This window comes from Dipodomys ordii, unplaced genomic scaffold (assembly GCF_000151885.1).
Source record: "Dipodomys ordii isolate 6190 unplaced genomic scaffold, Dord_2.0 Scaffold66, whole genome shotgun sequence".
Lineage (NCBI taxonomy): Eukaryota > Metazoa > Chordata > Mammalia > Rodentia > Heteromyidae > Dipodomys > Dipodomys ordii.
This window is the reverse complement of record NW_012267282.1, coordinates 3,153,115-3,167,003: the sequence shown is the minus strand read 5'-3', so window position 1 is coordinate 3,167,003 and position 13,889 is coordinate 3,153,115. Positions and strand designations below refer to the sequence as shown.

At 48.0% G+C, this 13,889-nt stretch overlaps 1 protein-coding gene across 1 annotated transcript in view; it reads left to right on the top strand.

Annotated features, from left to right (window-relative positions):
• The window catches only part of Setd8 (SET domain containing (lysine methyltransferase) 8), a 33,022-nt gene continuing 19,133 nt past the window's right edge, over nt 1-13,889 (top strand). Inside the window, exons 1-2 of the mRNA XM_013023054.1 lie at nt 1-428; nt 7,657-7,804. Coding sequence (XP_012878508.1) covers nt 1-428; nt 7,657-7,804 — 576 coding nt within the window. The remainder of the gene's footprint in view (nt 429-7,656; nt 7,805-13,889) is intronic.

Here is a 13,889-nt window from a genome sequence, read left to right as displayed (position 1 = left end):
ATGCCGTTACCCCGCCCTCTTCCCCCTCGCGGGCTGTCGGGAAGAAGGTCGGCGCTCTGGGGCGCCCCCGGGCGGGCGGCCGGCGGCCGGCGGCGCGCGCATGCGTCGGTCCCCGCTTTCAAAGTCGCGCTAGGAGGGGTCCGCGGCTGTTTTCTGAGTCCAGCCTTTGGGGGCGTGACGACCCCCGCGGTTGCCCTTCCTCGTCTGGGCACCCTAGAAAACAACGCAGCCAGTGCGGGCTCGAGGCGCTTTATTAGCCGTGACCCCGCGGGCCTCGGCGCCCCCCGCTCGCCCACGGCCCTCACCGTCCGGGGGCACCGAGCCCAGCGGCCCCCTCCCGGGGCGCTCCCCGCCGCGTCGTCTCCGAGATCGAACACCGGGGAGCACGAGAGCTCGGCCCGCCGCGGTCAAGCCCTGCTGAGAAGGCGGTTGGGCCCGCTGACTTAGGTGACAGGCCGGCGGGGCCGCGCCAGCCCCGCCCGCAGCCCCGGCCGCGCGGCCGTTCGGTCGTTGCGACGGTTACGATGGGGGGGGGGGGGGTGGGAGGGGGGAGCCCGAGGGGGGCGCAGCTCGGATGTCCTCGAGCCCCCACCCAGTGTCCCCTGCCCGGGTGTTGTGGGTGTGTACACACCTTTTTTAAACTCCAAAGAATCATTCTGCTAATCACTTCCATTTTAGTTTGTCTTTCCTTTTTTATGTATCTATTTATTTATAGTATATCTGTCACTTGTTTTGCCTTGGCAAAATTTAAAAATTTTTAGCGCGTGTGTGTGTGTAGCCAGTATTAGGATTTGAACTCAGGGCTTGGGCACCATCTTTAGCTTTTTTGCTCAAGGCTGATGCTCTACCACTTGAACTAGAGCTCTAATTTCTGAATTTTGCTGGTTAATCAGAGGTAAGAGTCTTACAGATTTTCCTGTCTGGCTTCAAACGCAGATCCACAAATATCACCCTCCTGAGTTGCTAGGATTAGGGGAGTCGTGAGCTATCAAGTGATTTCTTCTAGTAGTTTCGTACTTTGGGGGTATGGGGTCGTTTTGAGTTGATTTTGAAAAATTGCAGCTTATCACACATATACTAAAACCTATGGTGACAAAAATAATAAAGGTATTTTCACAAAATAATGGCTTTATCTTGCTCACTGCTGTTCATTTTGCAGAAGACAAACAGCTATCAGCTGTGGGAGACAGAAGTGTAGAAGGAAGAAATGGAAAGCATTCTGACGTCCTTGGACTTGGTTGGCATGATTCAGTTTCCAGGTGGCCCCTCCTGCCGTCACACACTAAGCCAAATGAATACTGGGTTCTAGAAGTGACACCCTTTGGGTACTGGCACCCTATGAGGTTCTGACTAGGCATCCAAGCCAGATCCTTGCTGTTATCTGCATAATCCCTTTACCTTGAACCTAACTGAAAGATGTTTCCAGCAGGCCTGTCAATCCTATCTTGTAAGGAGGCTGAGGTCTGAGGATCACAATTTAAAGCCAGGCTGGGCAGCAAAGTCCATGAGACTCATCTCCAATTAACCATCAAAAAGACAGAAGTGGAGTTATGGCTCCAGTGGTAGAACATTAACCTTGGGCAAAAACGTTAAGGGAAAGCACCCAGGTCCTGCATTCAAGCCCTAACACACAAACACAAATAAATCGGGGCTAGGAAGGTGGCTCAGTGATAGAGTGCTTGCCTTGCATGCTTGAGGCCCTGGCTCAGCACCACAAATGCAGAAAAAGCCGGAAGTAGAGCTGTGGCTCAAGTGGTAGAGCGCTAGCCTTGAGCTGAAAGGCTGAGGGACAGCGCCCAAGCCCAGAGTTCAGGCCCCAAGATGGACAAAAAAAATAATAAATAAATCTTAGGTTTACAACTGAAACCATAATAATTCCATTGTGTTCCAATGGCTAACAAAAATCAAATTGAAGAAAAGGCAACACAAGTAACAGTAAAGAGAGGCTTGTTGGTCAGGAGCCAACAAAGTAAAAATAAATAAAAGTTTCTTGGAAGGCCCAAGTACTGACAGGTTTGAGCCTCATTGAGGTGAACCTAGGCCAAAAAAGTTGAGAAACTCCATTCTCAACCGGAGGCTGCGCATAGCGGTACACACTTCATCACAGCTGTGGGTGAAGCATAACGCCTGTGTATACTGGTATATGCCTGTCACTTCAGCAATGTTTGGAAGTACAAGTATCAGGATTACAGTTCCAGCTACCTTGGTTATAAAAGCAAGACTACTGAGACTTTATCTTGAAAATAACCCACACATGAGCCAGGCACCATAACACATCTGTAATCCTAGATACTCAGGAAGCTGAGATCTGAAGATCATGGTTCAAAGCCAGCCTGGGAAGACAAATCTGAGAGACCCCTATCTCCAGTAAAAAGCCAGAAGTAGAGCTGTGGTTCAAGTGGTAGATCTAATATCAGCCTTGAGTGAAAAATCTAAAGTCAGCACCAAGACCCAGAGTATATACACATACACACACACACACACAAATTTGGTAGAGTTTGAATTTTATCTCCCAGAAAGTCACATGTTGTAATTCTAATCCACAGCACCTAGAATGTAACCTTATTTGGAGATAGGGTTGAATTTAATCAAGTTGAAATGAGGTCATTAGGGTGGGCCCTGATTCAAAGTGACTGTCTCCTTATTCAAAAAAAAAAAAAAGGGGAGACACAGAGAGAACAATGTGGGAAGATGCTGGTAAAGATTGCTTGAAACTTCTACAAGCCTGGGAACAGAAAGAGCTGTCCAAAAAAACACCAACCATAGCTGGGCGCTGGTGGCTCACGCCTGTAATCCTAGCTACTCAGGAGGCTGAGATCTGAGGATCGCGGTTCAAAGCCAGCCCGGGCAGGAGAGACCGTGAGACTCCTATCTCCAATAAACCACCAGAAAAACGGAAGTGGTGCTGTAGTTCAAGTGGTAGAGCACTGGCCTTGAGCTGAAGAGCTGAGGGACAGCGCCCAGGCCCAGAGTTCAAGCCCCACGACCGACCAAAAAAAAAAAAAAAAATAGCAACCATGAAGTTAGAAGACTGGAAGGTTGTACTTCCCTGAGCTCTCATAGCAGATGCTAGATAAAAAAAAAAAAAAAAAAATAGCAACCATGAAGTTAGAAGACTGGAAGGTTGTACTTCCCTGAGCTCTCATAGCAGATGCTAGATGCCTTTCATATCAGCCATCCTTTTTTTTTTTTTTTAACCCATCCTTCTTAATGTGAGGAATTCTAACCCAGGTACCTGCTACATGATTTTATATTTCATTCCACATCCTGGTACTTTGTTATAGCAACTTTAGCAAACTAATACAACTACTAAGAATATCATTCAAGAAGCTGGGTGCATTGCAAGGCACCAGTGGCTCACACCTGTGATCTTAAGCTACTTAGCAAGCTGAGATATGAGATTCATAATTCAAAGCCAGTCCAGGCAGGAAGTCTAGTCTGTAAGACTCTGATTTCCAATTAACCATCAAAAAGCTATGTCTTGGGCTGGGAAGGTGGCTCAGTGGTAGAGTGCTTGCCTTGCATGCATGAGGCCCTCAGTACCACATAAGCAGAAAATGCCAGAAGTGGTGCTGTGGCTCAAGTGGTAGAGCACTAGCCTTGGGCTGAAAGGCTGAGGGACAGCGCCCAGGCCCAAAATTCAGGCCCCACAACTGGCACAAAAAAAAAAAAAAGCTATGTCTTACTATCTTCAAAATGAGCTATGCAACTTGTGAGGGGAGACAGGAAGGAAAAACTGCAAAAGAGCAAAGGAAGGGGTGACTTTTCCAAAAGAAAGATGTTCATTACCTGACATGACATGGTAACCCCTCTGTACATCACTTTTATAATAACAAAAAAAAGCTCTATCTTAAGTGTGTGCTAGTGGCTCACACCTGTAATCCTAGCTATTCAGACTGAAGTCTGAAGCTCACAGTTCGAAGCCAGCCCAAGCAGGAGAACAACTGATTAGCCTCTTTTTTTTTTGGTCTGTCGTGGGACTTGAACTCTGGGCCTGGGCGCTGTCCCTCCGCTCTTCAGCTCAAGACTAGCGCTCTACCACTTGAGCTACAGTGCCACTTCCTGTTTCCCAGTGGTTTATTGGAGATAGGAGTTTTAGGGTCTCTCCTGCCCGGGGGGCTGGCTTTGAAACTTGATCCTTAGAACTCAGCCTCCTGAGACTCCTTTTTTTTTTGGGGGGGGTCTGGTCATGGGGCCTGAACTCTGGGCATGGGCGCTGTCCCTCCTGCTGAGACTCTTATCTCCAATTAACTACCAAAAAGCCAAAGTAGTGCGGTGACTCGAGTGGTAGAACACTAACTACCCTTGAGCACTAAAGATGAAGAACAGTACCCCGGCCCTGAGTTCAAACTCCACAAATAGCTATGGCTCAGCTAGGCACCAATGGTTCGTGCTTTGTAACCCTAACTACTCAGGAGACTGAGATCTAAGGATTGCAATTCTAAGCCAGCAGGCAGGAAAGTCCAATTAACCACCAAAAAGCTGGAAATGGAGCTGTGGCTAAAGTCATAAAGAGCTAGCCTTCAGCACTAAAGCTCAAGGATAGAGCCCAGACGGTGAATCCAAACCCCAGGACTAGTGCGCACGCGCACACACACACACAATTCTCAAAAATTAAATGACCATGTTCATTTATCCCTTTAAACTAACAAACTGAAAGTCTTCTAGAAACAAAAACAAAAGCCACACTGGAAAGAAGAAAACACATTCTTTGGGCCTTTTCTGTGTGTGCATTACTACTGCAGCTGAAACTGAGGCCTTGCATTCTCATGTAGCTTTTTCACTCAAAGTTGGCATTCTACTACTTGAATCATACTTCCATTGAAAAATTACATTGTAAATTAAGCAGCTTCTGCTGGGCCTCTAAACTATCTTCCAGCTGACTTTTGAAACCAGAAACAAAACTTCCTTGTCCACTAATAGACACATTACTATGCTTAATGAAATGATAACTTTTTTTTTTCTCATGGGTCTTGGGGCTTGAACCCAGGACTTGGGCCCTGAGCCTTTTTCTGCTCAAGGCTACTGCTCTACCACTTGAACCACAGCACCACTTCTGGTTTTTGAGAGGTTAATTGGAGATGAGTCTCCCAGGCACTTTTCTGCCAGAGCTGGCTTTGAATTGAACCACAATCCTCAGCTCTCAGCCTCCTGAATAGCTAGGATTACAGGCATGAGCTACAGGAACCTAGATAATGATAACATTTTGAACTTTAAGGATATCTCGTTAACCTGGACAATTTTTGTTGTTGGTGGTGGTGGTCGTGGGGCTTGAATGCTGGGCCTGAACACTGTCCCCCTCTACCACTTAAGTCACAGTGCCACTTCCAGTTAATTCCAATTAACTGGTGGTTAATTTGGTCATGAGTCTCACAGACTTTCCTGACCCAGTTTGAACTGTGATCCTCAGATCTCAGCATCCTGAGTAGCTGAGATTACAGGCATGAGCCACTGGTACCCAGGCAAAAGTGAATCTTTATGAGGACCTTTATAATAGGGTCCAGATGGGTAAAAAGAGAATTTAAAATAGGAAGTTTATTAAGCAGGTGTTAAGAGGACTAAAAAAGTAAAAAGCAAATATGGAAGTCTTATAAGTAACAAGTACAGCAAGCAGCTTCCATCTCCAAGGCTGAAAAACAGAATAAGTTGGGGTGAGGAGAGCAGAGGGAACTGAGGGGAAGCCCTGCAGAGCTGGTTTCTGCGCTTCCTAAGGAAGGGGAACCACTAGGTTGTTGATGGCCCTTCCAGAGCTCTTCAAGGCTGAGAGTGAGAATTCTGAATGGAGGCTGTTGGCACACATACAGGCTGTTTCTGAAAGTGACTCGGGCCAGACTAATAAGAGGAAAAAAGCTGGGCACTGGTGGCTCACCCCTGTAATCCCAGCTACTCAGGAGTCTGAGATCTGAGGATCACATTTCAAAGCCAGCCTGGGTGAGACTCTTATCTCCAAATTAACCACCAGAAAACTGGAGGTGGCACTTTGGCTCAGAAGTAGAGTACCCACCTTGAGCTGAAGAGCTGAGGGACAACGACCAGGCCCAGAGTTCAAGCCCCACGATTGTCCTCCACTCCTCCCCCCCCCAAAAAAAAAAGAGTCTCACGGACTTTCTTGCTCAGGCTGGCTTCCAACCACAATTTTCATTCTTGGATCTCAGTCTCCTGAGTAGCTAGGATTAGTGTAAGCCACCTGCACCTGGATAGATCTTCTTTATTTAGGATATAACCTAAAGTTGCCAATATAAAGAAGCAACTATCTCCTTACTCTCACCCAAGAATATTCTGCATTTCAATTTAAGTATTTGCCATTATTTTTTTATTTTTTTTTGCTGGTCATGGGGCTTGAACTCTGGACCTGGGTGCTGTCCCTCAGCTCTTCAGCTCAAGGTGAGCATTCTGCGACTTGACCCACAGCACCACTTCCAGCTTTTTCTGCTTATGTGGTGCTGAGGGATTGAACCCAGGGCCTCATGCATGCAAGGCAAGCACTGTACCATTGAGCCATCTTTCCAGTCCCTAAAACCAACCATGCCTGTAATGGCAACACCTGGGAGGCTAAGACAGAGGGATTGTATTTTAGGGTCAGCCTGAGCAATATAATGGGATGTTGTTTTGTTGGTTTTTTTTTTTCTGGTCCTGGGGCTTGAACTCAGGCCTGGGCTCTGTCCCTGAGCCTCTCTTGCTCAAGGATAGCACTCTACCACTTGAGCCATAGTGCCACTTCTGGCTTTTACTGTTTATGTGGCAGTGAGGAATGGAATCCAGGGCTTCATGTGTGCTAGTCAAACACTCTACCACTAAGCCACATTCCCAGCCATGGGACTTTGCCTTAAATAATAAAGGAGCTTGGTACCAGTGGCTCAGACTTGTAATCCCAGCTACTTAGGAGGCTGAGATTTGAAGATAGCTGTTTGAAGCCAGCCCAGGCAAAAAAGTCCATGAGACTCTTATCTCCAATAAACTACTCAGATAAAGTTGGAAGTGGTGCTGGGTCCAAATGGTAGAGCTAGCCTTGAGCACAAAGAGGCTCAGGGACAGCGTGCCCAGGCCCAGAGTTCAAGCCCCACGACCGACAAAAAAAAAAAAAAACCCACAACAACTGCTAGGGGCCCCTGCTTCCTCTATTACCTCATCTATAAATCAGTTGGGCGTGTTGAGCTAGCGCCAAAGCTTACCCATTTACCAGTTAGATGTTGGGAGTTGTGTTCCCAGGGTTTGAAATATTGGAAGAATGGAGTTTTTCAATAAACCTTGCAAACCTAGAAAGACATGGACTATGGGGACATCAAAGCAAGCTGGGCTTCACAGACCCAAGGGAGAGATGGGGGGGGTTCAAAGGTCAGGTTCCGGTCAAGCACGCTAAAAGACCGGAAGTGCCAGGACAGGTTCTAAGCCGGGGCCTTCAACAGCAAGACTAACTAACCTGGGGCGGAGCTTCAGCGCGGAGGGGGAGGAGCTTGCGTCTCCCCCAATGGTCGTGCGGGTCTCCTTCCAGCTCAGCCAATCAAAGCCGAAAGACGGGCAAATTTAAACCCCCTCCACCTTCTCCGTCGGGACCTGTCCCGCAAGCGTTTGTAGAAAGTGTGGCCGGTGGCCCCGCCCCTCGGCGGAGGCGGGGACTGGGGCGGGATCTCCTCGCCAGCGCGCCTATCCCGGCAGGCAACCTGCAGAGAAGCGGGGGACCGCGCCAATCAGGGCGAGCAGCTGCAGCTCCGCCGAGCAGTTGGCTACAGTTGTTTTAACTTTTTTCGAAAGCTCGGTTTCCCGGGAGATCCCCGGCGGTGACAGTGCCGGGCCATGGCTAGAGGTATCTGTCCGGGTAGCCCGAGCCGGGGGAGACCGGGCGGCTGGGAATTCGCGCTGGAGGGAGCCAGGGTGGCGGGAACGGTAGCGGGTGGAGCGTGGGACCCGGGAGGGCGGCGGGGGAGGCGGCTGTGCGGAACCTTTCCCTCCCGGCCCCCTGCTCCCGTGGCCCGGAGAAGACCCTTTCTGTGCCTTCCGGAGCCTGGGTGCCCGCTGGCTTTGCCTCTCCAGAGAGTGGATCCAGGTGTCGAAGCTCCGAGGAGTAGTTGGGGGGGGGCGGGGGGCAGTGGGGTTTCGCCCACTCGGGGCTCTCCGTGGGGCGCAGGTCGGGTTTAACCCACGAGATGGGGAGCGCGTTGGAGTGAACGCCGGCGCCTTGGTTCCCGGCGCCCTGAGTCAGCCCTGCGCCGCGGGGCGGGGCGCGGCGCCGTGGCCCGCTTCGGGCTGTGACAGGCCGGCTGGCACGGCCCGGGGATGGTCTTGGCGCCCACCGATCGGGCCCCCGCTTCCCGGGAGGGCGCGCTGGGCGCCCACGGCCCCGCCCGCGGGCCTTCCTTGCATACTTAGTTCGCTGTCTGGATCCTGATGCCCTCGTTATGCGGCAGAGAGATCTCCGACCGCTGGTCATTCCCCGGCCTGCCGGGCCGCCGAGTCGCCCTCCCGCCCGGGAGCCGGAAACTTAAGCCTAACCGTTGAGTGAGATGACTATTTCTATTGATTTCTTTTGTAGTCCGGAGTGGCTTGAGCCTCCGGACCCTCCAGGTGCTGGGGTTGTACAGGCAGGAGCCACTCACTTTGCCCTTGGCTTTAGAAATTCTTATTTAAAAAAAAAAGTTGGGATATGCCATTTTCCCCGAAATTCCAAGACAACGTATTTTGGTAGGAATTTGCCTTAATGCAGTATGCTCTCTGTAGCAAGAATAATGAAATCATGACTTTTAACATCAGATTTTTATTGGGTCCCCTTGTTTTCAGTTTTCAGACCCTGTACCCAATTATATTATTTATTCCCCCATCAGTCCAATAGGGTCTTTGAGGACAAGACTTACTTAGATTCCTTTTTCCCCCCTCCCTTTTTCTTTTTGTACTAGTATGGTGGCTTGAAGTCAGGGCCTGTATATTGTCCCTTAGCCTTTTTTGCTCAAGGCTAGTGCTCTACCATTTGACCATAGCTCCCCTTCTAGCGTTTTGCTAGTTATTTGGAGATAAAAGTCTCATGGACTTCAACTGCAGTCCTTAGATCTCAGCCTTCTGAATAGTTAGAATTAGAGATGTGAGTCACTGCTCTCTGGCTTTCTAGACTCTAATGAAAAAATGTACAGTTAAAGTACTTTGTAACCAAATTAACACACACAAAAAGAAGACTAATATTATTCCTTAGACAAGTGATATGCATCTACATTATATTTATCTCATTTAGATAAGTCTTGGCAAAATTATGGTTCCTCAGTTCATTTTTCCCCTCACCACAAAACCATTTAAGCCACCATTTCAAAAGCAGTGAAAGCCGGGCGTGCGGGCGCTGGTAGCTCATGCCTGTAATCCTAGCTTCTCAGGAGGCTGAGATCTGAGAATCACAGTTCAAAGCCAGCCCAGGGCAAGAAAGTCCATGAGACTCTTATCTCCAATTAACCACCAGAAAACAGGAAGTGGCGCTGTGGCCCAAGTGGTAGAACACTAGCCTTGAGCTGAAGAGCTGAGGGACAGCGCCCAGGCCCAGAGTTCAAGACCCACAACCAAAAAAGAAAAAATAGTGAACTAAACAAAAATAGAGCTTGCTTTCATTAATCTATAGAGACAAAACTAACCATTTGTCACTGGAATGCTTAAGACAGGGGAAGATAGTCATTATCATTGAGAGCCAGGCAGTTTATCATCTCTGTCTTTGCAATTTTTTATTCTGTTTTTCAGAGGTGGGAGTTACTGCCTCTTTGCTTTCCTGCCCACCTCCCTTTCTCAACCAAAGTAAAGGGGAAAGTTCCAGCTTCTTCCCTGGCAGGCTTACAAGTCTCCTTTAAAATTACTGCATTAGGGGCTTGTAAGGTAGCTCAGTGGTAGAGGGCTTGCCTTGCATGCTTGAGGCCCCACATTTGATTCCTAAACGCCACTTAAACAGAAAAGGCCAGAAGTGGCGCTGTGGCTCAATTGGTAGAGTGCTATCCTTGAGCTGAAGAGCTGAGGGACAGCACCCAGGCCCAGAGTTCAGGCGCATGACTGACAATAAATAAATAAAAATTACTGCGTTAGTTAGTGATTTCCACTATCTGACTTGACCTCAGATTAATAGTTACCTGTGTCTTAGTCTCCATTACTCTTTCAAACTATTACATTGGGTGTTTGGAATTTCAAATACCAATGATTTGCAGTACATCAAATAAACAGGCTTGTGTGTGGTACTGGGGCTTGAACTCAGGGCCTTTTGCCTTCTCGGCTATTTTGGTCAAGAGGGTTGTTGCTCTACCAGTTGAGCCACACCTCCACTTCTGGCTTTTGCTGGTTAGTTGAAGATAAGTGTCTCATGAATTTTCTGTCTGGACTGGCTTAAACTTGAATCCTCAGATCTCGGCTTCCTGAGTAGCTAGGATTACAGGGGTGAGATATCAGCACCCAGCTGGTCCTGCTTTTTCTTAAAGAGTCCTGCTGAATCATCTAAACAAACTTTTCAATTTCATTCTCATTTTGAAGTCTTATAGTCATGTTACTTATCCCCCCCCTTATTTTATTTATTTATTTATTTTTTGGTCAGTTGTGAGGCTTGAACTCTAGGCCTGGTTGCTATCCCTGAGCTCTTCAGCTCAAGGCTAGTGATCTACTACTTAAGCCACAGCGCCATTTCCAGTTTTCAAGTGGTTAATTGGAGATGAGTCGCACAGACTTTCATGCCCAGGCTGGCTTTGAACCTCGGTCTTCAGACCTCAGCCTCCTGAGTATCTAGGACTACAGGTGTGAGCCACTGGCACCCAGCTTTCTTTCTTTCTTGTTTTTTAAGTATTTAATTTTTATTTTCTACTGGTCCTGAACTTTGGGCCTGGACGCTGTCCCTCAGCTCTTCAGCTCAAGGCTAGTGCCCTACCACTTGAGCCACAACACCACTTTCAGCTTTTTTCTGCTTCTGTGGTGCTGGGGAATCAAACCGAGGGCCTCATGCATGCCAGGCAATCACTCTACCACTGAGCCACCTTCCCAGCCCTAATGCGTACATTTCTTATCAAATATTGTTGCCTCCTCCTTTATTTCTTTATTTCCCCTTCCCATCTCTCCCCCCCTCCCCACTCTGAACTTCTTTTGCTCAAGGCTAGTGCTCTACCACTTAAGCCATAGTGCCACTTGTAGTTTTTTCTGAGTAGTATGTTGGAGATAAGAGTCTCAAGGGCCTTATCTGCCCAGGCTGGCTTTGTACCCTGATCCTCAGCCTCCTAAGTAGCTAGGATTACAACCATGAGCCACTGGTACCATTTGTTTTTTTGTTTTTTTAAGCAGAATCTTACTATGTAGCCCAGACTAACCTAGAACTCTTTATGTCTCTATGTACTTGATGTGGTAATCTTCCTCAGCTTTCTAATGTCTAGGATTATAGGCCTGCATTATCATAGCCAATCTGCAATCATGTTATTTTTAGCAGGATCAATCCATCTTTATTCCTTTACCACCTCTTCTAACTGTTCTTTCTTCTACTTCAGTGTTCAGTTTTCATTATCCCATGGCAGCTAGATAGGTTCCCAAGAATATGGATTTAAAAAAAATTTTTTTTTGGGTCAGTCTTGGGACTCGAAATCAGGGCTTGGGCACTGTCCTTGAGCTTCTTTTGCTTAAAGCTAGCACTCTACCACTTGAGCCACAGTGCCACTTCCGGCTTTTTCTGTTTATGTAGGACCTAGAGCTTTATGCATGCTAGGAAGCATTCTACCTCTAAGCCACATTCCCAGCCTGAGAATATGACTTTCTATCGAGTGACCCTCACTGCTACGCCCTCAACCTTCCTGTGGTTCCTAGGACAAAATCCATAATGATCACTGTGACCTAGAAGGTCCTGCTAACCTCTCCCAGGTGGGAAGAGCTTCTCCATTTCCCAGCTCTATGTTCAGATCTGAGTTCTAAGCATAAGGCCTAGCGTACATTTGCTCCAGTAAATATATTCTGAACAAATGAATGGATCTTTATGTTAGTTGTGTTTGTCTTGAAATCAAGACATGTAGTAAACATTCCTTATGGTAAAGTACATTCACATTGATCATCTGGGTTCAGTGCCATCATTTACGGCTCTTATACAAGTGATTTGTCTGCTCTGAGCCTCAGTTTCCACATCTGTGAAATAAGAATAATCATATCTTCTCATAAATTGTTGTGAAGCTTAAATAATGCAGTATTATAAGGCCTAGCACATTGTGAACATTTCATAACTGCTCATTACTAGTAATAGTTGAATTATGTTTCTGTAAAATATTTGGCAACATTAACATTTGTATTCCTGGATTTTTTGTTTTTTGTTTTGAGTGAGACAGGATCTCACCACATGCCCCAAATTCTCAGCAACCCCTGCAGCAGCCTCTTGAGTACTGAGATTAGAGGCTTGCGTCAATATGTACAGCCCAGATAGGATTTTACTTGTTTTTGTGGTTCGGGGATTGAGCTAGGCAGTTAGGCAGGTGCTCTACCACTGAGCTACATCCCCACACTTGTGTTTCAGTGACAATGTGTAGTATTATAGACATAAAACACCTTTAAAGAAAGGGAGCACTGTTTTGAAACTTAAGACTGAATGATTTGCATTTATGTTCAAGGCGCAGAATTCACTGGAAGGTAGAATGGGCGCTAAACTTACAGTGTTCGCCCTGTATTTGGGCAAAGGTATGGCCATAAGTGTGTCTATGGAGGATGAGCTAAAATGCTTTATGACCTGGACAGAATGTTGAGCCATATTTTCTGTGGAAATTTGGCAACAGACTGCAAAGCTCATCTGCCTTCAGCTACAGAGACATTTCCATATGGTTTGTCCTCGGCATCACAATGTCACTTTGGAGCCCTCTTGATCCAACATGGTACTCTTATTTTTTGGGTATGTTGGTTGTGGGTCTTGAACTCTGGACCTGGTTAGTGCTCTACCACTTGAGCCACAGCACCACTTTCAGTTTTCTGGTGGTTAATTGGAGCTAAGAATCTAATTGACTTTTTTGCCTGGGCTGGCCTTGAACTACAATCCTCAAATCTCAGGCTCCTGAGATGCTAGGATTACAGGTGTGAGCCACTGGTGCCTGGCTTTGTTGTTTTTATTTTTTGTCCGTTGTGGGTCTTGAATTCTGGGCCTGGGTGCTGTCCCTCAGCTCTTCAGCTCAAGGCTAGTTAGTGCTCGATCACTTGAGCCACCATGTCACCTCCTACTTTTTGTTTCTGTGGTGCTGAGGATTCCAACCCAGGGCCTCATGCATGTAAGGCAAGCACTCTACCACTGAGTCACTTTCCCAGCCCTAGTCTCTTTTTGTATCTGTGTATCTGTGTGTCGGTACTGGGGCTTGAACTCAGAGCCTGAGTGCTATCCCTGAGCTTTATTCCTCATGGCCTTCCACTTGAGCCACACCTCTCTACTGGCTCTTTGGTGGTTCGAGGTAGGAGTCTTTCAGCTTCTCTGCCCAGGTTTAGCCTCCTGAGTAGCTGGGATTACAGTCTATTCTTGATCTTCAATGGAGCCCCTCATCTCCCTGGGGCTGGTGGGTGGTGGTGGTGGAGCTTTGCCTCGGATAAATTTGGGAGGCATTGCAGTAGTGTCTCAGCACTCAATCCTATTCAGTCGGCAAGACGGGAGAGACGGCTACAAACGGCTATTCTTCTGTGGATGTTGGAAGGTGTTCCAGGTAGTTCTACGCTGAAGCCGGGCCCGGCTTGGACGTGGCCCGGTGGTGGTGCCGAAGCACCGCTGCCGGGTTTTCCGAGGTGAGCCGGCAGCCTGCAGCGCCCAGCGTTTGCATCTGTGACTCTGCACAAATTCGGGGCTCGAGAGCCCGGCCAGCTCCAGCACTGCCGGCCGCAGCCCCGGAGCCCCGCGGGCTCCCAGGGCGGGGCCTGCGCAGCCCTCGCGAGCCGGCCGAGCTGTG